Below are 25001 nucleotides of genomic sequence, written 5' to 3'. Positions count from 1 at the left end.
CTATACCATTGTTAAAGAAATACAATCAAAGAAGCAGAACGTTTTCTTCTCTAGCATAGGGTCTTCTTTAGAATAACATGCTCTTTAGAACACAGGACCCTCAACAGCCACTGAAGACAGAGGAGTGCCAGGATGCTTTAGTAGATAGTATAGGCAGGCTGACCAAAGTTCCAGTGTTTCTTCTCTGCTGCTTCCTATTCTATTTACAACAATCTGCTCTCAATTAATGGAGTATTATTATGGCTGTATATCCCGTCTTTGAGCAATATTGGACATTATATGGCATTACCTTCAGTGCTGGGCCTTACCTCTGGCTTGTGACTAAACCTCATGAGCAGGGCAAATAATCAACAATACAGGAGGTGGTGGTATGCAATAATATAACAGAATAAGAAAAAGTGCTGTCAAACTGGGAGAAGGGCACTGAGGCATGGGGCATTTAAACACACTGCTAACAGTAAGCTTGTCTACCAACTTATCAGCATCTGAATCCCACAAATAATGTTTTTAGAACAAATGGAGGGATTGCCACACAGTTACGGTAAAGACCTCCAGTAGAGGAGATTTCCCAAAGACAGAGACATGGAAGACTTACTGCTTATAAAGTGAGCACAGGGATGACCCGGAAAAATATTGATTCCAAGAGCAAAACAAGCACTGGCAATGCAACAGGTCTTGCGTTTGCTCGTGTTAGAGCTATTAGCGTTGTAAACTCCTAACCGGACAATACTTCCCACATAAACTAATAATGAAAAGTAAAACAGTTTCACATATGATTACCATGAGTGTGATGGAGACACAGAAAAGGAAACAGAAGTTCGCTTGCAGTGAAACCTATCGGCAAAAGTGCAATTATCCATGTTGCCGGCAAAAGTGCAATTGCCCATGTTACCGGCAAAAATACAATTTTCCATGTAACAGGGTCGATGTCATGAAAAACGATAGATTTCTGCCCAGCGAGATCGCGCTGCGCAGGAAAGGTAAAGATACAGTAGTGAAGAAACCAGCTGAAAACAAAGAGCCTCATATATTTTCAGTAGTTTACCGGTGTTCTCGAGGATGGGCTAAACACCAGAAAAGGCATGACGTATGCATGCCTTTCACAAATGGAATCAATTGATTTTTAAAAGGCAAGCCCATGAACTAACGAAAGTCACGGGTATGACATGGGCGTGGTTAGAAGCCCACAGAGAGATTACAACATGGTCCAGAGCGCTTGCACATGCTCGACCGTAAAAATAAACATTTGAGGAAATGCACCACAAGATCCTACAATTGATACAGTCTGCAGAAAGGTCAATTTTCTTCATAAAAAAAACATTCTTGAACAGTTTCTCAAGACACCGAGAATGTCATTTAACCATGTGACAACTCCATTATTCTTTGACCACAATTGCCTCCTATTACAAACAAATGGGTTACCTGTCATTTAGAGGTAGGACCAAAACAAACTTGCATGTAATCCGTGTCACATGTCTGTACAAACACAGTTGGAGGACAGCTCTCTTTCCTTCACAGATGCACTCCCCCACTAGTTTCTGAATCAATCAATCAATCGTAGCATTTGTAAAGCACAGCACTATCACCCCTAGGGGTATCTGCCCGCTGACACGAAAAGTGCTCCTCAGCATAAACTTTTCATGGCAGGCAAGGGGTATGGTGGGAAAGATGAAAGAATGGGATAGAACAACTCACTAGTTAAAATGAATTCACTGTAATGGACTCCTTCTCCCACCAATGGGGTGGCATTTTGTTCCTTTACTTGGGGTTCGGGTAGGGGAGGCCTCTAGCTTTGTAGAGTGGGTAATAAGGGCTCAATTAAAAAATAAGGCCATAATTTATTGTAATGGCGAGTTTCATGGAACTGGGCCAATGACTTAATGAGCTGTGTCATTATTCTCTACGGTTTTAAATGCTATATTATGCTGACAGACTGGACGCTGGTGTGGAGGCTGGAGCGACAATGCGGTGTGTTAATGATGAGGTCAGCTTTTTATTTCACTCTTCACCACCTGAACACTGAAATCCTTGTGTCATTTAGTAGAGAGAAGTCTTCGGCATGGAGAACACCCCCACGACTGTGCTTGGACTAAATGGCTGTAGCCGGGCCCTTTGTCACGTGCTGAGTGACGTGCCTTCCCTTTATATGTGCCAGAATGCAGCCTACAGGGCCTATGATGTCATTCTCCATGGCCCTGCCTGCCGATGCTACTGGGCCGCACTGGGAAATAATGTGTGCTTTCCTCACATATTGACGAATTCGACAAGAGGCCACGGCTCTAACTTGTCATTTGCTCGCGCTGAGGAACTTTTCGGTGACGATGTATGACGTGAAAGAGGGGACAGGATTTGAGCTTGCAATGAAATAGGACTCACATTTGCGAGAGTTAGAGCTACTGGAGCTGTAAATGCATAACTGGACTTTTTTGACACACAGGCAATTACAATGCCAATAGCTGTAACTCTCGCAAATGCGAGACCTATTGCATTGCAAATGCTTGTTCCAATATGGAGTCTAAAATTAAGCAGAGATCCTAAATGCACATGTTTGGGAACATTGCATAACAGCTCTGACACATCTTTACCTCAACCATGATAAATGTTCTACTGCACTGGGTCTCAAACCTATACGACTTCCTTTGAGCTAAGTCTTGTGGTCTTGTCCACATCTACTCCTAAAGAAGAGAGTCAGACAGGCTTGGAAAGCAAATTTTCCAATGAATACCAGGTATCTTGTATAATGGCTAGTAGGAAACATCGGTACCTTTCCTAGTTTTAGTTTGGTCCTGTGAATGCAATGATCATGAAAACAGTGAGGTAAAATGTCACAAGACTGACATTTTGGATAAATGTCTTCAAAGGCTGACCAAACAAAGAACATACATCTTGAGCATCAGATAGACTACAAATCTAAACTGCCGATGCAGTCCCAAATGCAGATATAGGTAGCTTCTATGTTAATAGATTGTATACCCTTCTAATAAGCCTAAATAAGTTGTTTACGGAACAGCCACCATTTCAACAACAAAATGTTTTTTGTAGGGTTTGCAGAATTTTGTGCCATATTGGCTTCAATTGAATGCTCAACATTGAGGGCCATAATCGTCGTATTAGACTTAACAAAAGCCACCTTGGAAGTTTAGGTGTTAATATCGTGCAACATTAAATGCAGGGAACATTCAGGGTGACAATCTTTGGAAAGCAAGGGCAAAGACTGAATTTCGAAATACTTTTTTTTCCTAGCAAAAGAATTAAATGAAACATAGCAGAAACTCCCAGAGACATGAGCTCCATTGCTTAGGACTCAGCACTTTAGAGATGCTACTTGCCTCGAGGTTAACGTTTCCATTACATCATTACTGTGCAGCTGCACAACTAAAGGCTATAGTCTACTCTCAACCAAACAGTCAAGGGTATATAATATATGAGAGCTTAAATAATGATTTTAAATAATGAAATGTCTCTCCCTCTCTCCTTAAGACTTTATGCAAGGCAGTTATTGGAATTCCAATTCCACACAGTGACTCACAGGTCCAACGTTTCTCGATTTGTACAAATAGAAGTCCTTACAGACAACAATGCACGAGAGTAGATACAACTGCAAAAAGATAAAAAGGTTGACGAGTCACAGAGCATCCAACAAGAGGAAGAAAAATATGCCAATACCGTTGTCTTTTAAATGACAAACACATACTAACGCCTAAGACTATTCTCATAGGAAAATACTAATTATAACAATATACTGTCAATTATTACCCAAGATGAAAAACATAGTATATTTTACTAATATATTGAACGATTATCCCAAGTTCAGAAACGTGGCCATCACGTCAAAGCAATAGCAGAACACTTTGTGTGTGGTGTAGGTCTTGGAGGGGAATATTCAGTCACAAGCGTGAAGGATATCCCATCCGACATATTACGATACCATTATATCCTATAGAGATCATAATGAGGTGAACGGGATGTCCGTCACATTTGTGACAGAATATTCCACTCACTAAGATCTAAATCAGGCCCTTAGTTTTTCCTGTCCTCATTGCTGATGCTGCATGAAAGAAATTTGAAGCATGCAACCCCATGCTGCATCAGGTGTGGTCAAAGCATCACCTTACATGATTTAACCTCCAGGTCACTCCAACACTTCAGAAGATCATTAACAAACAAACATGTTTGCCAGCTTATTTTCCATGAGTCACAAAGATTGTGTCATTTGCTAAAGTTCGGCTACGCAGGACTTAGTGAACCACTGAAAAAAGGTTTACAATTAGCAATGGTGCCTTCAACAGCACTTAACTCCAACCCACCGTCTTACCGGGCATGTATGGCAGAAACTGCACAGCATTGAACGCAGTGCATAGAAGCTATATTTCTTCGGTATCAATGTGGTTGCAACAACACTTTCCAATAAAACACACACAAAACACCCAACAAAGTGTAGTAGAACAAACATGATACATGTATCCAGCACCGCACAGGTATTCCATATAGTTGGGTACCAACGTGATGACTATAGTTCTAACCACTTAAAAACAACACATAAAGCACACAACAAACCATATGGCACAGAAAACTTCCTACCATCACATATAGCTGGGATATGGCATACAGTTTGATATTAATCTAAAAAATGATGTGCCCAACAAGACACTTTACTCACTACACCCAACGCATTACTTAATTCGTAAACTCAACAGGATTCGTTACACCCAAGCAATACAACTTAGAAGGTTAATAGATGGATAACATAGCTTCTCAACATCACATAGCATGCAAGGCAATAGATAAACGGAATAACCCAGAAAACAACTAAATACTTTTGGCAAGACCTCCAGCCTCACATACTAAACTTTGGAGTCAATCTTTTATTAAAGCACACCTCTCACAAACAACAACTATTTTGAGGCTATACTAATGATGGAATGCATGCAATATGAACCGCTGACATAAAATAAACAGATCTTCAAGGTTAAACAGTGACTTCTGTTACAGTGGCACCAATGAATACGTGAAGAGAAACAATAGTTGAGGGAAGAAGCACAAAAAAAGTGCAAAAACGGTCAGAAGACAACTCGCAAATTTAAAAGGAGCTATTATGCTTGCCTAAAATAGTTGTAGTTCTTCATTGTTTACTCTTATTTTAGGACACATATTACTGATAACTAAGCCATTAGTCATTCCACAGAATGGTAACATATAAAATATTTATACCTACATAAGCTGACCTATGACTTTCCACATCTTATAGTTTACCTTAGAAAATATATACTAAGCATCCACCACATGTAATATGAATTAAGACTTTTGTAACAGACTGGTGGCCAGATTTGCCTTACCTGAGTTGTTTTGGCTCGTCTCCCTTTCATTGAATTGCTATGGCTGAGCTGTATCTTTGCCACACCTTCAGATAGGCAGCGCGATTTCCGACAAGGCAGTGTATTGTAAGTACTGTATGGAGGGGTGTCCACTGAAGCAACTGGGCGGCTTTTACGCTTAGAAGTATCCTGTGCGTGAGGTACCAAATTTCGACAATAGACCACAAATTTATTTCGTGGTGCTCCGTTGGCTGCTCCATTTACAGTCTTCTGAGAGTACAGGTCACTGAAAGAATTGGCACGCTGGCCGGTGTCCAGTTGCTTGGGACAGGTACCGGTCTCTGTTTTCCTAAGGTCTTCACTGTCCTTTTCTTCTGCAGAACAAAGGATGTCTTCAGTGCTTGTTAAATGCTCTTGGCTAAGGTCGGAGAGAGAAAACTCAAAACTGTCCTCTCGCCAGATGTCTGCAGACTTTGATCGCTTTTTCTTAAAGCTTTCAGATGGCATTAAGGTGGACCCATGTTTTGCCGAGATACCGTCGCCCTCTACCAAATAAGAAGACTCATCCCCAAAAAGTCTTCCTTCTTCAGAATCCTGTATACTCTGTACGGAAGCAGCTGTAAGAACAATACTACTGCCCACACTTGGCGTGACAGAAGAATCCGTATGGTAGGATACAGGTCTTAAGCCCACATCTGCCCACATTGGACTTGAAAAGTCATCCAAGTTATCTTCCTGGGAGTAAGGTTCAAGGCCATTTTCTGCCAAAGACTGAGGTATGCTTGGAGTGCTGCTAGATCTGTTGCTGACTTCAGAGTTTCTATGAATTAATTTTCCTGAGGAAGCATGCCTAGTTCGTCTAGAACTTTTGCTTGCAAGTCGGAGTGACCGTGATGTGTGCTTTCGTGCAAGGCCGCGATGCTCATCTCCACAAAAGCCATGCTCTGCATTTTGACTTTCCGCGTTTCCCATGATTATAATGTCTGCAACACAATGGGGGAATGAAAAAAAAAAAACTCATTATTGGATATCGTTTGGTTCTAAAAATAATCACAAGTAGCACGATTGCACTGGAAACCAAAATATTCAGATACAGGGTTTTAAGTACATTGAATTTACCATTTTATATAGCAAGGACCATAACAATTTTAAATGCAGTGTACTTTACAAGAAGGCATATAAACATGTAGAAACGAAAACAGCTCTGCGGCATCCTTGTAATGCCTTTCTGATATGCACCTAGTTATTTCAACATTTTAACCCCTTTATCTAAATAGCGAGTGAACTGCAAACCAAGTAGACAGGTTCGTGTTAAATCGTACAACTACACGTACTCCTGTTGCATGACCCTGGCTCTTCTCACCTGTGTCCTCTACACCACTTCACCATCAGATCTGACAGACGTAAGTGGCTGGTAATCAAGCCACCCTTCCGTCCAGTGTTAGGCTTCAGACAATGATGATGTGAAGTCAACTCTGAACTAGGGCTTCTATTGGTTAGTCACTGGCTTCTATGACAGTGCAATATTTGGAGTTACAGTATAAACATAACAAGCATTGGCAAACCAATAGGTCTTGCCTATACAAGAGTTATTGGTTTTGGCAATATGTTTAGCCATGTTGTACACAACTGTGGCTGATGTTCAGCATGGCTAAAGGTAAGGTTAGTGGCACGGAGTGTCTGACTGGAGTGTGGGACTAGTGTCAGAGTGGATTTGCTGGAATGTCTGAGTGGAGAAGGAAGAGTAGAGTGTTACTAAGTTGAGGGGAGTACAGTTCAGTGGTTCAATGAGTGTGTTATGGAGTGCAGTAGGGTGGAATTGGGTGGAGTGGTTTGGAGTGAACTGACGTAGTGGAGTGGATTGGATTGGGGTAGAATAGAGTGGATTGGATTGCAGTAGAGTTTCGAGGACTGAGTGGAGTGAGGAAGGGGGGGGATTGGAGTGGGGTGGATGGGGTTGGGGTGGGTTAGAATGGATTGTGGTGGGTGGTTTGGATTGGAGTGATGGGGCTGGGTTGGGGTAGACTGGAGTGGGGTGGGGTAGATTATATTGGAGGTTGGTATGTTGGAGTGGATTGGATTCACTTAATTGGAGTGGGGTGGATAGGGCTGAGTGGGGTGGATAGGATTGGAGAGCGACGCATTGGATTAGAGTGGGGTTGATTGGATTGGGGCAGGATAAAGGATTGAAAATGGACAGGCTGGATGGGTTTGAGCGGGATGGACTGAACTGGGATAGAGTGAGTTGATTAGAGTAGGATGTGGTGGACTGGAGAGTGGTTTGGATTGGAGTGGGGTGGATTGACATGGGTTGTGGTGGATTGGATTGGGCAGTGGTGGGCTGCAGTAGGATGGACTGGATTGGAGTAGGGTGTGATGGGATGGTGTGTGTTAGATTGGAATGGGGTGGACTGGAGTGGGGTGTGATGGATTGGAGTAGAGAGGATGGACGGGGTGGGGTGGATTGGAGTGGGGTAGGCTGACTGGACTTGATTGGAGTATGGTGGACTGAACTGGGATGGGGTAGGAAGGATTGGGGTAGAGTGGAGTGTGTGAATTGGATTGGGGTGGATTGAAATGGGGGATTGGGAGAGGGTGGATTGAGTGGCGGATTGGATTTAGGTGGGGTGGATTGAGTGGTGGATTGGATTTAGGTGGGGTGGATTTGGGATGTGAATTAGATTGAGGGTGGGTGGATTAGATTTGGGTCAGGTGGATTAGATTGGGGTGGGGTGGGTTGGATTGGATTGGGTGGGTTGGAGAGGGGTGTTGTGGACTGTGGTGGATTGCACCGAGATGAGGTGGCTTGGATTGCCATGGGATCAAATGGATTGGGTGGAGTGGACTGGCGTGAGGTGGATTGGGTTAAGTGGTGTGGATTGGATTGCATGTGGTAGATTGGCTTTGGGTGGACTGGACAGGGATGGAGCGTACTGGATTGCGGTGGAGTGGATTGAATTGGGGTAGGTTGGAGGTGGATTGGAGAGGATTGTGGTGGTTTACAATCGAGTGGGTTAGAGTGGGATGCATTGGATTGGATTGCAATAGGGTGGGGTGGATTGGCTGTGAATGGGGTGGATAGAGTGGGGTAGGGTGGATTTTATTGTACTGGTGGGGGTGGATTGGACTGGCGGGTGTGGATTGACTGGAGAGGAGTGGACTGGACTGAAGGGGGGGAAGATTAAGGTGGTTTAGAGTGGGTTGGAGTAGGGTGGATTAATGTGGACTGGAGTGAAATAAAGTGGATTGTATTGGAGTGGGATGGACTGGGGTTGTGTGGGTGGATTGGATCAGAGTGTGGTGGATTGGGTAGTGGTGGACTTGACTGGGGTGGGGTGGCTTGGGCTGTAGGAGGATCGGTTGGATTGGAGTGTGGGTGGGTTGAAGTGGGTTGGACTGGAGCGAGGTGGATTGGACTGGAGTGGGGTGGATTGGAGTGGGACAGATTGCTTTGGACTGGAGTGGGGAAGACTTGAGTGAGGAAGATTGTTTTGTATCGGAGTGGAGCAGATTGGAGAAGGGCAGATTGTATTAGGGTGGATTGGAGTGGGGCAGATTGTATTAGGGTGGACTGGAGTGGGGTGAGCTGGATTGGAGTGGGGTGGATTGAGTTGGTGTGGGGTGGAATGGATGGGAGTGGAGCAAAATGGGATGGAGAGGGGTGGAGTGGACTGGCGTGGATTGGGTTGGAGTGGGGCATGTTGGTTTGGAGTAAGGTGTTTTGGAGTGGGGTGGACTGTTTTGGATTGCAGTGGGGCAGATTGCATTAGGGTGGATTGGAGTGGGGTGGGTTGGATTAGAGTGGGGTGGTGTGAGGAGGTTTGGGGTGGATTGGATGGGAGTGGGGTGAAATGGGATGGAGTGGGGTGGATTGGAGTTGATTGGATTGGATTGTAGTAGTTCATATGTTTTGGATTGGAGTGGGGCAGAATGGACCAGGGTGGATTGGAGTGGGGTTGATTGTTTTTGGATTGGGGAGGGTTGGGGCGGGGCAGATTGTTCTGGATTAATGTGGGGCAGATTGGAGTGAAGTGGAATGGAGTGCGGCAGATTGCTTTGAATTGCAGTGGGGCAGATTGTTTTGGACTGCAGCAAATTGCAGTGGGGCAGATTGTTTTGAATTGGGGCAGATTGGAGTAGTGCAGATTGTTTTGGAATAGAGTAAGGCAAATTGGAGTGGGGCAGATTAGATTTGGGTGGGCTGGGAGAACTAGAGTGGGGTGGGATGGCGTGGAATGGATGGGATAAGTGGTTTGAATTGATGTGGGGTGGATTTGTGTGGGGTAAGGTGGGGTGGATTGTAGTGGGGTGTTAGTGGGGCAGATTGGAGTGGGGTGTACTTCACAATTATGTGTTGAAGCATAATTTCAGAAATTACACTAAGTAAAGAAATAATGCCACTTTGTATTATTTTGAAAAAGATAATCGACATCTTTTGAGAAACGCACCAACGAACAAAAACGAAAGAAAACATGAATGGAAAGTGAGAAAAGACGACTTGGCAAAATAAAAGAAACTTGGCAATAAAAAATAAAACTTAGCAATTTTGTTTGCCCTGCGGGGCACGTTTTTGCCAGTCACAAGCCTTTTGTTAGAAAGGCACTAGAAGTTAAAAAGAACAAAAAGGTACCTTGATCACATTCGGAGCAGCAGATGGGCACCTTCCACATTTTGTCAGGGCCCTTTACTTCTTATGAAATAAATTAATCTCCAACTTTCATAGCAAAAACGTGCACCTTCGCAAGCCATTGTTGGCACTACACAGTGTTGGCTGTGTGGAAGTCACACTATTCAGACAGTTAATGCAGCTTTCCAATCTGAAAAAGTAGAACTGAAAAAGGTGGGAACAATCTCTGACTGGACTTAAGCAGTTCCATCAGATACGATACCACAAACTTCATTTGGCACCAACGGGTTCAGGCCGATGAGATTTGCACTATTCTAATCTTCTGTTACAACAGCACCTGAATGAAGTTTAGATCTAAAAGTGATGGAATTAAGATGTCTGTCTTTGAATTTTAAAACTAAAGCACATATTGAATAAGCAGAAAAGATAACCAAATCAGGATGTGCATGTGTACTAATCACTTAACTTAAAGTAACCAAAACAATATATCACTATTGTGTTAGCTATATATGCAAAAGGAAAGACGGCCCAGGCACCAATCACAGAATCAATAAAATAAACGCAACCTCCGGTAATAAATAACAAAAGAAGACATTTCTGAGTAATTAATGACTCCAAAGTATTTATAACACCAGAGCGACTGTACTTAGGGACTCACGCAACAATGCTCTGCCTTCCATCAACATTGGACAACATGAGGAAGTAATGATATTTGCCAGGCTTGCAATGTAAAGGTCATTTTGTTCATATCATAAATCTAATGTGTTAGGGGCTATTTTACCAGACTGTGATAAGAAATAGAATTTGACCAGACAATCATTTTTAAACAGATAAAAGTTAGATACTGTGTCTCTTGATGGAATCAATAACAAGTAATTTAACAGTAGTTCATGGGGGTCAACAAACTTTCAGGGAATAGAAAATAAATGTCTGCAGCATGTGGAGGGGTACAACAATATCAAAAGAGTAAGCACAGGTAACAGAGTTTACACCACCTAACTGGTTAAGACATTAAGTTCAAAAGCATTTTAGTGCAGCACCATTGCAAGCTGAGCGTTTTGTTGGCACAAGTTGATAAGAGAAGGTTATGGTGATCACTTCATGTGAAGTACAAAAAAAAAAAAAAAGGAGTCCCCTATAACTGTCCAGGTATTTTGATCTAGAATCCCTGCCACAGGGAGTAAGTTTCGAGACACACTGCATCCAAGCTGGGCTGGCCATTCTGCATTTACCAGATGGTTTGCAGGCTACACGGCTGCTTACAGCGCTTGAGAGATGGACATGACCCAACCATGAGAGCCTTATGGCCCTGTTTTAGTAGCTGCTCCTTACCCCTTACAGATGAGACCTCAAACACTGGGAAGTAGCCTGTGTTTTAAATATGGCTTTGCGGACACAAAAGACGAAATTAATCGACATTAAAAACGGTGGTGCAGTTTTATCAGTGTGACAACTGTTATGAGTTTGCAAAAATATTGGCATACTTTTTTGTGAAATGCTCTGAGAATTGAAAAAGCACATGCAAACTAATTAAATAAGAATGATTCTCTTTTAGGCGTCAGTCAAATTCTCAACATTGTTCCACCAACTTACTTCTCCAGCGATGAGGCTTCGTTCATTAAAGGAGAACTACTTGTGCAACAGATGGATGCAGGACGAGCTCCAAGACTCCCTCTGGATACAGAGCTACTCGCCTATGCTCAACGGAACACTATGCGTACAGCGCTACTCTTCTCAGCTACATTGAAATCACTGCACAATGGGTCCCAAGCCTCTCTTGCTTGTTTGGTTTGTGATGTTCTCAACATTAGATACATCTCCATTCCATGCCTCATTTCTGTCTAGGCCAAACCACTGATTATTTTTCTCTGTACTGTAAATGTTTTATGCCGGCACAGCAGCAGTAACTGAGATGTACTGCAAAAAAACTGGATTTTTTAAAAACTGTTTTAAAGTAATGGTGGCATACACCTGACTAGCTCAAGTAACTCCAGTTGTCTGGAAAAAGGATTTACACAATGTTGAGTAAAGACTATATAATAGGCACAGCAAAGATAGTGGGGGTGGAATAAATGGACTCTGGTCGCAAGCGCTCTGGGGGACTTTGGAGAGGTCACCTGTGTACAGAATGCTGGTAGCAAACAGGTGGTTATTAACCCATGTGTAATGAAAACCTCTCCTGTGAGTGAACATTCCCCCCCCCTCCTCAGATACCAGTGAGCTCCCATTTGTTGCTAAGAAATCAAAAGGGTCACACAGGCATAAGCGGAAAAATATGACATCAGCCACCCTGAGTTCAGGGACAGAGGAGGCTACCTCAGTAATTAAAAATAGACCGCCACATGGAAATGATTCATTGCCTGCTTTGGAGGAGGAACTGTTGGGCCCAAAGCTCCAGTTGCAGAACATTCTGCGCAACTCATTCAGCTCTCGAGGACATGATAAAAACCTTGCTAAGACCCATCACTGTCAGATTAGAATCCCCTAAAATTGCTAACCAATGTGGTAGACTCTCAACAGTTTAAAGAGTAAGGACTTGTAGGGGTTACCTGTCCCCATGGGTTTGTTGTCCTACCTCAGCTGACATCTGTATGACTGCTACACCTAGGGAACCCACTACATTTGGTGAAAATGACAATCACGAACTGCAGACTGGGGTTGGTCCAGGTTTAAGTGTCCCAGAACAGATGGGCAGTACGGATAATTTTTACATTGAGCTCCAGAATGGGCACAATTATAATGGTTATAAAAGGGCTCCTCCTCTGGCCAGAAACAAAAATGAAGGTTGGGATGAATTATCCAATAAAGGCAAACATTCAGTAAGTAACTGAGAAGAGAGTACAGTATATGTAACAAATGGAATAATTATGGTTAGGAGAACAAAATAGAATGGTTCAGGGTCGAAAACAGATAAAGATGACCATGCTGTGATAAATTTTAACTAAGCTTGTTATGCAGAGAAGGTTCTTACTGTTATTTTTGGACTACCTGGGAAAAGCAACATTTCTGTGGTGCCACTAGATCAATCAATCAATCAATCAATCAATCAAGGATTTATAAAGAGTGGCAAATCACCTGTGAGGGTCTCAAGACACTGGAATTCCTAGCTGCTTTGTGGTTATTATTTTACATCCATACAGGCCTGTCTTGAGTCCTTTTCTGAATCCCCGGAGAAATGAGGCAGTCCTAAGGTGCAGGTGATAGTCATTCCAGGCTTTGTCTGCCAGGTGTGAAAAAGAGCATCCTCTGCTGTTGTCTCGGCAGATCGGGGAGGGTGTCTGCGAGGAAGAGGGAGAAGGATCGTAGGTGTCTAGTTGGTTGGTGATAGGTGATTCAGTTGTTGATGCACGCTGGTCCCTCGTTGTGCAGGGCTTTGTATGTGTGGGTCAACATATTGAACTGACATCTCATCTGACCATCTCAGCTGCTCATGATAGAGGATACCCATGGGGAATGTCAGCTCCACAGTCCCTAAGATCTTCTTAGGGATCCTATTTTTAAGCAGGGACTAGAGTCTGGGATAGGTACTTTGCATCTAACTGAGGATAATCTTAGTATCCTGAGCTAGAATGTGGCAGGGGTTATGAGCAAACTTGAGAATAATAAATGGTGTACACTCAAAGTTTCCAAATTGTCTACCTTCACATAACCTGTCAAACAATGTATTTCCACATGTATGTCATGTGAAAGGCTTTAGTACACTCTTAACCCCGCCCAATGATCAAAAAAAGAACAGGCTGAAAGGAGGTTTGGCCATTCTTCTATCCAACAATATGTGAGGTAAAGTGGGACAAACAAGCTTGAGTTCTCCTTATTATCAATTGGCGTGTTACAAATGGAAAGGCGGGAGAAAACTTGTTAATCAACTTTTACAATATCTTTGATAATTATGTTTCTGCTTTTGATAGTGAATTGAGAGGGTTTCTGAATTCATGCAGGAGTGATTTGTATATTTTGTGGGTGGCGGATTTTAATATTCAATGCTGTAGTCACTCCTGCAGCAGGTCTAGATAAATAATGAGGATGAATAAATTACAAATTTTGTACACACTAGATATGGGGATGCCTTACAAACATTTTAATCAAGTATAATTTGTTTGCCTCAGATTGTGCAAGCTCAAATGTGAAGGGATGTCCATCTTATGTAGGCCATGGTACTCCAAGCACTATCGAATTTATACTAGTGTCGGGTAATACTAGCCTCCTCATTAGAGATTTCTACACCACTTTTAGTGTTTTAGTGATCATAATCCCCTGACTGTATTTTGTAATTTCTCTTTTGTAAAGGATGGGAAAACTATATGGAAAGGATTTTAAAGTTAGTAGATGGAATGGGGTAGCATTGAAATTGCATTGAATTGTTGAAGAGACATATGTGAGTTGGCAAACTCTTATGGTGCACAAATAGAGTTGTGCTTAAATGACCATAACCTGAAAGACGCAATAGTAAACAGGTACACTTATTTGTTCTGGCATATTAAGTCCAAGTTAACACTATCCAGTACCTAAAAAACAGGGCTGGTTTGATAATTAATGCAGATAGGAGCATAAGGCACTGATGTCGTCCCCAAAGACTGTCCCATGGCACAAAGAGGTCCTTATCAAGTGTAGGTCTCTCTATAAGAGAACTTTGTTGGAAAAGAAGCAAAGGCTTAAGGAGGGAGCATGGGATGATCTCATGAAAGAGAGTAGGCAAGGTGATAATGTGGCCTTCTGGAGAATAGTTAGCCATCCATGTTTTGGGAGGACAAAGGTCCCACTTTAGAGTACAACATCTATCCAGATGATAGGACTTTATATTGTTCGGGTATATTCTCAGGGGAGGTAGACCCTTATTTAGAGGATTCACTTAATCTTAACAGGGGCATTAAGCCAGGACCAGTGGAGGGCCTGGTTTTTGATGTTAAGGATGTCATAGCAGCCCTCGAGGGATGGGGGAGGGCAAGGCCCCAGGTCCAGAGGGCATCCCGTTGGACTTATTTATAGGGTGTATGGAGTTGTGGGCTCCATATTAATGTCCTGAATGTCATTGTCAGGGTAGGCCCTTCTCTCTCAAGGAGGAAATCTGTTATCACCCCGATCTTCAAGAAGGGTAGTAAAGCCGATCCACCCTGCTACAGACCAATTTTGATCTTGGATTCTTCGATGAAGGTGGCAGGGTGGATACTTTTGGATAAACTTAAAGGGTGGGCACAGGACCATAAAGATATCTCTGATATTCAATATGGTTTCCCAAAGTGCATTGGTACAACTGAACAATGCCTCCATTTAGCTCCTATTATTGATAAATGTACTGCTTAAAGCAGGAGACTCAGTACCTTTCTTTTATGGATCTCACAACCGCTTTCGATCTAGTTAGCCATTCTTTGCTATCGGGCCTTTATCTGATCTGGGGGTTGACACGTGTTATTCATTTTATTTGCCAGCTTTATATTGATACCTCAGCAGCGGCACGTTATGGTCACAACAACAACTCTACTCATTATTTTTGAGTGCACAGGGGCGTAGGACTGGGATACATATTTAGTGCCATTTCTTTTTACCTTCTATGTTAATGGCACAGACATTGTATGCTAAAGCAACAGATGTGACATATATTGGTTCGTGCCCTACCCTTATTTTATTATACTTGGACGATGCTGTATTGATGGCCTGCACTGGTAATGCATTTCAGTGTCTTTTGGATAACTTTGTGTTTTTTATGGAGGGTTTAGAAACCTGAAGCAGAACTAACTAGGGACTTGATCAGAGATTGCCTATCTCTGGATGGGTTTAAAGGAATTCCCTGGTTCGAGCATGCTTTATTAACTTTGAATGAAGTTGAGCACATAAAACCTTTTTATTGATCCACAAGGATTATGTAGGGTTATTAGGAAAGACCTGAGGATTTCCCTGCTGAAACTGAGAGATAATGAGAGGACTACAGCTAATATTTGCAAAGAATCTGCTCGTGCATATGTAACTTTATTGTTTCAAAGTGGTATTCGACCTTATCTGTGCTGGTTGAATAATAGGTTTCACCGCTTTTGCTAGCCAGATTATGACTAGACATATATATATGTATATATATGTGTGCATTGCTTTTTTGGATGAGGCATGGGATTTGTTCAGTCTTCAATCTTGTGCCTGTGACCACTTCTCCGAACAATCAGTGTTACATCTTGTCTTCTTTGTGGTTTTTACCATGAACCAAGAAAACAGTACATGTTATCGTTGCTGAAGGGTTTACATTTTGTTCAATGCAGACCAGCTTTGCTACACCTACAGCAATTATGTACTCACTTTATATATAGTTCTGTGGCAAAGTATTTAACTTCGGTGGTGAGGCTAAGGAGGACCATTTAGATATTGCATTTTACTTGCAATACTCCTCAAAAACAATAACTGTATTACTCCCCTTTAACTGTATTTATCTTGATATGTTTTTAAATTAAGATTTTTGCTGTAGCATGTTTTGTTTTAAATCTGTATATTTATTTATGCATCTTTATGGTGCAATGCTTGCTTTGAAGTACGCCTGATTTTTAAAGAGTATCTCACTGGAGATATCTGAGCATCATAACTTGGATCTTTCACAAATCTACCTGCAGTGACTATTTTACATGGGTTAACGCAGTGCAATATGGTACATCAGTGACACACACTGTATGTTACACTCTCTGTTAACTTCCACTTACAATGTTATTTTCTCTAGTATGTCCCGTATGTATCCAAAATGATTAGAAAAACTACTTATCGAGGTATCCTGTGATCATTTGTCACTTCTATGTTCAATTAGATATTATGCAGCCTGTATATTTGTCACTAAATTTTTTAGAGAGCCCAAGAGACCCACCCATTATGTGGAGGCAGTGGTATGATCTCTTTCAAATGTTTCTTGGGGTATTTGGAGCATCACATTTTAGAACAGAGAAGAAATCGAGTTTATTACATTCTTTATGATATGACCGGCTGGAAACTTATAAACACCTTCAAGACTTACATGAGAATGTGGCTAAAAAATAAAACCTCGAGGGCTGGTTTGATGCGTAGCCCAGTTTAGTGCTATTACCTTATAAATTATTTTTAAAACAGTGCAGATTCAATGGGACAGTACTAATGCTTTTGTCACCACATTGTGTAGATTATTTGCAGAATGTCTATTCGAAAATGTTACTGATCAATCGATTAGGGACTAATGTAAACGTCACCTATGACAGACGCCTCTGTCAATGGGGAGCCCACACTTGATGATATTTGGCTAAATGCATTAAAACTTCAAGCTCCTGTAAATTAGCTAATTAAAAAACAACAGAGGGGTGCAGTGGGGCTCTGCAATGGATCACGGGTGTTGAGCATAAGGAGTACATAACAAATGACATTTTTTTCTTTAAGCAAAATAATGACTTTTTCGATATGGATACCCAGTCCCACTATAGGTGGGAAACCGTGTCCAGCACAGACAAGTGAGTACAGGCTATGTGGGCAGATGGGCTACTTTGCAAAAGTATTTCAAAGCTCCAAAACTTTTATCTAGGCTAGCTAGGGTTATGCAGAACGAGCTTACAGATGAGAAAACTCAGCATGTTCAAGACAGTTTTCAAGTCATGGTTCTGCTTGTTACTGAGAATGGTATCACTACAGCAGATTCTCTAGAATGTGTCCCTTTGTTGGGGTAATGATTGGTGACAAATGTCTAAACATGATGGCCGGATCACTGGAAACAACAGGATCATGCAAAATGTATTTGAAAAAACGTAACATGGACTATAACTATGGTTAGAAAGTAGGAAGACATACTTACTAGGTTTCTTTAAGGATTTATTGGAATTTAAGGGACATAGGATTCTAGGGAAAATCTTTGTGGTGGTCCCAAGGCTTAACATTCCCCAAGGCCTGTTTGGGATGATGTTGAGACCTAATGCTAGAGAACAGATATAAGAAACTGGGTTGTTGGTTGAGAGGAGTGGAAGCTCCACTCAGGCAACAACAATAATGCTCGTCAGGGAGAACCACAAACAGTCACAAAATTAGCCTCTGGTACCTTGCCACAAAAGCAGCAAGGCTTACGTTGGGGGCAATGGGAAAAGTATGTATACAACACACAAACAGTAGTAAAGTGAAAATCCAACACAAGAAAATAATTCCAAACCAATTCAGGAAAATAGGGACTATTTTAATAAATAAAAAAGCACCAAAATGAATTAAATCCAATTACAAGAATAGGAGTTATGAATCTCTAACGTTTTAGTGAAACATAGCAAAAAAAAAGAAGGAGGTCCAAAATCACAAGTTTAGTCAGACCACGATGGAGACCAGCCCAGGTACAGGACAGAGTTCAACCCATTGAGAGTTGTACCTTTGTGTCCTTGATGTTGAGATACAATGTCCTGCGTCAGTTACGTTGAAGCTGCCAGGTGGTACAATGCGAGCTCCTGCATCTGACTGAGTTGCGCTGCTTCAGTTCCGATAAAACTTTCAATTGCACTGGGAGGAGTAAATTCTGACTCCAGGAAAGGGTCCAAGGCCTGGGGGCACCTCTTTGGGATCAGGAACAAGGGTCCACTGAGTCATTTCAGATACAGCCACTTATCAGGAGCTGTGATGCAAGGTCCTGCATCGGGTTTCATCTTGCTGCATCAGTTCTGATGAAGCTGCTGATCAGAAGCTGCATGGTGATGCAATGCAAGTTCCTGTGCCTGGTTGCGTTGCTTTGGGTCCGATAAAACCTTCAGTTGTTCCAGGAGGAATACTCTCACTCTCCACCCAAGGGACCCGGACCTGGGGGGCATATCTTGGGGATCAACACTCACTTCCGCAGAGGCCAGCAGCAGGGCTTAGGTAGGTCCAGTTGGCAGTGGTCAGTTGGGCAGTTGAAGGGCCGGTCTACTGAGCTTTTTGCGTACATGTATCTGACACAGGACAGCCAGCTAGCCCTTGGAGTCGCTCGTGGAGTGGTTCTTGTTTCAAGGCAGCAGGTCCAATCTTCCTTCTTCAGGCAGCAAGGCAGCATGGCAGTCCAGGCAGCAAAGCAGTTCTTCAGAGTCTTCTACAGGTCGAGAAGTGGTGTGAGGTGGGATCTGAGAGTGCCACCTTTTATACACAGTGCCAGACTGTGGTTGGGGGATGCCCCTTTGTCTCCCCTTCCTCTTTGCGGAGTTTGGCTCCAGACATTGTCTAGGGTGAAAAAAAGCAATGACTGGGCTAGTATCCACCCACTGTTAGCCAGCCCAGCTGAATGGCCCATCCTGTCTAGAAATAGCCCCTGTTGTCCCCATGTCTGGAAGGAACCAGCAACCCATCACAAGTGAGAAAGCCACAGTCATGTGAATCTGGCTACTGGCAGAAAGGCACAGTTGGTTTGGGCCAGGGCCAGCTTTAAGGCAATTAACCAGTACACCTGGCTGAGCTTGGGTGGTGGGGAGGGGGGGCTGTATTTAGAAATAACTTATGGGTTTAAAAGTACCTCCTGCTGCGTTTGTCTGTCCAGCAGTTTCCAGGCAACAATATAAATGTCAAGATAACACTGGTGATTAATGTGAGATCAGAGTTTTGTCTAGTCGCAGCTTGGACTCACCACAAAGTAGCTCGGAGGGTGTATATGCCTGCTGCAAAGAACATGTACCACGCAGATCACTGAACTGTGTTTTATGTGAATAGCTCAGTGGGTTACTGCTTGTGTCACAGAGATCATTTTGTTACTTACAGGTCATACTTTAGCACAGTGACCTACAAATTGCTATCAAAGAGCTGCATGCAAACTGTATGGTATAGGTTAGAGTGTTTTGTTTTTCCCTATGCTTTCATTATCATAATGTTGCTAAAAATGGCTAATTTGTGTAAACGTACATTCTTATTGGTAAAGCCAACCCCAACCACTGTGGTGAGTTTTAAATCCGGAGTTTGTGCTTGTCCTGAGCCAACACTTAAAATATACTGCCTATTAGTATAGATGACACGTGATTCCTACACCATGTAATTCTCACTGCTTTACGTAACATTTTCTATATATTAATTTACACACAATTCATTGTCTCTATATAATGTGCGTCTAATGTAAAGCTGACACCATACACAGGTAAGAGCTATACTATAAAACAAAGACATGCATGTGAAAGATCGCTATGGAGAGATGAGGAGCATTGTTGAAGGGTGGTAGCGATGGAATCTGTGGAGAAGTTTAGGGGGTGGGGGCACCAAAAACAGATTGTTGCACTTTCTAAAAGTGTCATTTGTAACAATGTGACTTAAAATCAGACTTTACCATTAAAGTGGGATTTAAATTACTATTCAAAAGAGTCCAAGAAGTATTTCTCAATCTGACCACAATCTAAAGTTAGCACTTTTAAAATTTAATAGAGCAACCAGTCTGACTTTACCAATAAAGAGGATGTTATATCATAATTAATTTGAGTGTAAACACAATTTCTCTTTACGTCCCCATCTGATGTTAACGCAGTCTATGGAAGAGATAGCCTTCACCAGTGAAAAAAAGACTAAGGGGCAAATTTATACTTTTTGGTGCAGAACTGCACTATTGCAGTTTTGCACCAAAAAGTTTAGCACCGGCTTGCGCCATTCCTGAGCACCAGCCGGGCTCCATATTTAGGGAATGGCGCAAGGTGGTGCAAAGGGTGGGCTAGCATTTAAAAAAATGACGTTTGCCAGGTGGGGCTGGTGGTATGGGAGAAGGGGGGTTTTCACCCAAAAAATGCTGTTAGGCTGGTTAGAGAGAAAGAAAAAAAAAAAAGATACTAACTAACCTAGCGTAATTTTCTGATGCAAAACCATCCATACCACATGACTCCTGTCTTAAAAAAGACAGGAGTCATGCCCACCACCCCAATGGCCAGCACAGGGGACCAGTGTCCCCTGGGCATGGCCATCGCACCCTGTACCATGCAGGGGGCCCCTAGTTGGGCCCCCGATGACACTTAAAAAATAAATAAAACGACTTACCTGGGATGGGGTTCCCCATCCACCGGTGTCCCTCTGGTGTGGGTGAGGGTGTTCTTGGGGCTTGAGGAGGGCACCTGTGGACCCATTACCATGGTGTCTAACCATGGAAATGGGTCCACAGGTCCCTTAACGCCTGGTCTGGCCCAGGTGTTAAATAATGGCCCTCCTCCCACCCGTGCATCATTTTAGCATGTGGAGATAAATATGGGATTATGGGTTTTGCACCATATTTTAGATGGGAATGCCTACCTTGCGTTTCATTGACGCAAGGTAGGTTCACACATCTAAACAATGGTGCAAACTCCAATATTTGTACGTTAGATTGGTCTAACGTCAAAATATAAATATGGAGTTAGTTTTGCCCCATCAAAATAGTGACGCAAATTTGGCGCAAATGAGGTATAAATATGCCCCCACGTTTTACATGTCCTGGAAATGAAAAACACCTAAACTCACATGTCCTACTATCTAGATTCCATGCACCTTGCCCTATGAGCTCTTAGAGCCCACTGTAGGGGATGACTTATAAGTAATAAAAAGGAAGGTTAGACCCAATAACAAAAGAGATTTTGCCAGGTCGAAATGGCAGTTTAAAACTTCACTACTGGCTGCAGTGGCAGGCCTGAGACGTGTTTTAAAGTGTTTGATTAGTAGGGGGGTACAGTGGCTGCAGGCTGACTAGTAGCATTTAATTTACAGTCCCTGGGTACAGGTAGTACCATTTACTAGAGTCTTACAAGTAAATTAAATAGTTGGGTATGGGCCAATTTTCTCACGTTTTAGGAGAAAGCACAAGCACTTTAGCACTGGTTAGCAGTGGTAAAATGCACAAAGTCTCGAAGCCAACAAAAACGAATCCAGCACAATAGAAGAGGTGAAGACAAAAAGTGTGGTGGACTACCACCCAAAGGTGATAGTTCTAATGGCATGAATTGTTAATTATGGAAGAATCTGCAGCTGAAGAGCTAGCGCTTAAGATTCCTGGAGTTTTTTAGGTTGAGGTTGGAAAGATCAAAGGATTTAAACATTGGATCAAAGCAAAAGACCATGCCATCACTGCAAAGCACCAGCTGAGAGGTGTTCCATTCAGTTTGAGAGACAAACTTAGAGAAAGAGTTGGTTAAGTAATGTGAACACGGAATAATGGAACCTGCAGAATCAACCATGTACTTATCTCAACTGGTGGTGGCAAAAAATAACATAATAAGATGAGAATCTGTTGACATGTGTAGACTCAATTAACAGATTTGAGTTGTGTCTCATCCCCCGCCTATAATCAGTATATTATTAAGAATAGTGGGCGCTGGCCATTATGGTTCACAAAAACTGAACTTGCAGCTGAATACCAGGTAGAGATGGAGGCAGAGTCAAGACATGTTACTCTGTTTAATTTTCCCATTTGGCACGTTCCAATTTCGTTGCATGCCAACTAGCCTCATATCAGCAACATCTGTGTTTCCGTGGATTATGTTTCAATTGTTACCATTTATTGGCAATGTTCCCAGTGATTTTATTCTTCTTGAAATGTAAAATTTAAAAGGACATTTGACTGTTTTTCAAATCGTGTTTGTTTTTTTTCTCTCTTTTTATTTATTTACGTCTTTTTTTTTTTTTTTTTTAAACAACGCTGACCCATCTAGCACACCGCCCTGCAAATGCAGCGTGCAGTCATGTCTGAAGGCCCAGGTAGGCAAGGCTGACCTGTGAGGACTGATTCTACTCAAAAGTGAGGAGACACTGAGCTCAGACAGCGCACAAATATATCTGGGGGTGAATAACCTGCACGTAAGCTACTTCTGCAATCTCATTAAAAGTGTGGGGGGGGGGGGTTCACCCTCACGCAGGAGAGAGTCTGGACACTGGAGAAGGCTAAGAGGAGGCAGAGAGAGATGCCATCCCAATCGAAATAGTGTCTAAAGACTATTTTTTTTTTTTTATATATCTGGGAATGTGCACTATTACACTCCACCATGTAGCAAAGTACATTCTTTCTTTTAAAGGTAAGCACTGGACTGGACATTCTCGAGCTTCTCTACACTACCTTCTGAAAAGTCTACGATCGCTCGCCTTCGTTACCACTCAGAGTCAAGTGACGAAAGCTTTATTCTAGGCCCAGATCCCAGAGCAATAGCAGGATGAACCCCTTAACATCAGAGACAAACAAGCTCAATCCCCAAGGTAGCGAAAACCCTGCTTTCTGTGTGGCCCCCTGAACGGGGTTTACAGAATTTAGGTGCAACGTTTAAATCACAAACAATATCCCAGAGTACCAAAAACCCACAGAAGGTACTTATATATGAAGGACATGCTGGTGGAGCAAACAAAGACATTAAATTGCTACTTTTCTATTCAAAGCTGGCCTATCAGAGATAAAAGAAAATTGTATTGTGGATGTAAACTGGAATTTGTAACAAGGACTGACTAAGCCAACAGTTTGGCATTTGCTACCAGCCTTTTGATTTTATCTTTGCTTGTTTTGTTGTGTTTTTGTAGAATGTTTTTGTAGAGAGAAATGCGACACCCTCAAATATAAAGTTTGTTTGAGTCTAAAAAGCACACATTGTCACTGTAGTCTCCATGGTGAGGAAGGGAACTACTTTGCGGGTGGATGTGCTCCTTGTGTAAGAACAGGATGGCAGCACTCGCAGCTCGCTGGCTGGCGGCTGAAGTGAGCTGCCCCATGCTGTATGCTGTAGGAAGGTGGAAGAAAATGTGAATGGCCTGACAACAGACAAATGGAGGAAGAGTGGCCGGCTGAAATCTATGAGTATGTATTATATACGTTGTTGAAGTGGCACTTTCTGCTCAATGGACTGCTGCAACTTCTCTATGATGTAACCCACTGTAAGCCCTTAGCTTATGCTCGTCTATAGAGCGCCATTTTACCTCTGGGTTTAAAGGATAGAATTATAAACATGTATAAATAAGTAAACTAATAAATGTATGATGTTGGAAGAATAGGAACGAAGTGCATATGTGCTCAGAAGGTCCCTCGCCGTCTGATTTATAGTACTGTTAGCACATTATTTAAAGGAAAAAATACGAATATTTTACTATTACCAGAGGATAAAATATTTCTCTCTTTAAAGGATGAGGATCTATACATGATATAAAGTAAGAATTAGGATATAAAAATGTACCCATTTCAGATTATGCTGCAGCAACAATATCAAATCATGAAGCCCAATAGAGATATACAGCGATCTATATTCCATGATTAGTTCTCTCGTGTGCATCCATAAAGGTTTAGCACAATTTTCTACCCAGCTGCTCATTAATGCAAACTGTGTGGTATGGCCTCAGGATATTGTTATCTCAGAAAGTTGGGCTCAGATTTTTTTGGGATTTTTTTACTCATTCCCCATATGAAACGAGTCCCTGGGGCAATAATGCGCATTTTAATGCATTTAAAATAGAAGATTAAAGAAATATTCAAATCATTAAAAAAATAGTATTTGGCCAGCTCCCTGGACGTCGTGCAAATAGTCAGATAGTGAGGATACAAGTGCATGGAGGAATTCATTCCTAAACTACTGGAATTGGTCCGAAAATTGAATACCTACTTTGACAGCCTATCTCTCCAAAAACAAACACTATGCAAAATCTTGTTGTATAATCGCATTAGGTCTAACTGGCACACTCCAGGGACCGTATAATGATCCAGTTTTCTGAAGATCTGTCGGCAGGAGTTGCCTCGGTTTCCTTGCTATGCTGTCTGCAGTCCTTGCACAAAAGATTTTTCGAATTCATATATGCACTGTAGACGGAAAGAAAAATCTTGCAGCGCAACCAATGAGATCACGATATGGATCTCTGGATCCGTAGGGAACACCGTTCATTGGAGAAGGAGATACGTCACAGTATCTAGTCTAGAGACTGTAGGTCAATAACAACAAATCACACGTTCGTTGGCTGTTGTCCTCATCCAATCATTCAATAACGCGGTGGGTTGCCAAGCCCTCAGCGCTGCAGGACTCCACCTGGTGAGGCTTAAATTGAAAAGCAAGCAAGGTTAATATTAATGTGAACGCTGTCTGAAGGGCAAGCATGAACATGCTCAAGTCTCATTAAATAGTTTTGTTGTCCTCTCACTGAAGCACATGAATACATTATGGCATGAG

The 25001-nt window shown here is 42.3% G+C and overlaps 1 protein-coding gene across 3 annotated transcripts in view; it reads right to left on the bottom strand.

The window, feature by feature from the left end:
- The window catches only part of TIAM1 (TIAM Rac1 associated GEF 1), a 537211-nt gene that overhangs the window by 359507 nt on the left and 152703 nt on the right, over window positions 1-25001 (bottom strand). For all 3 annotated transcript variants that reach the window (XM_069204046.1, XM_069204045.1, XM_069204047.1), the window contains one exon: window positions 5337-6298. In XM_069204046.1, the coding sequence (XP_069060147.1) occupies window positions 5337-6287 (951 nt within the window). In that variant the 5' untranslated portion in view covers window positions 6288-6298. The remainder of the gene's footprint in view (window positions 1-5336; window positions 6299-25001) is intronic.

The sequence above is a fragment of the Pleurodeles waltl genome, chromosome 8, assembly GCF_031143425.1.
Source record: "Pleurodeles waltl isolate 20211129_DDA chromosome 8, aPleWal1.hap1.20221129, whole genome shotgun sequence".
Lineage (NCBI taxonomy): Eukaryota > Metazoa > Chordata > Amphibia > Caudata > Salamandridae > Pleurodeles > Pleurodeles waltl.
This window is presented reverse-complemented; position numbering and strand designations above follow the sequence as displayed.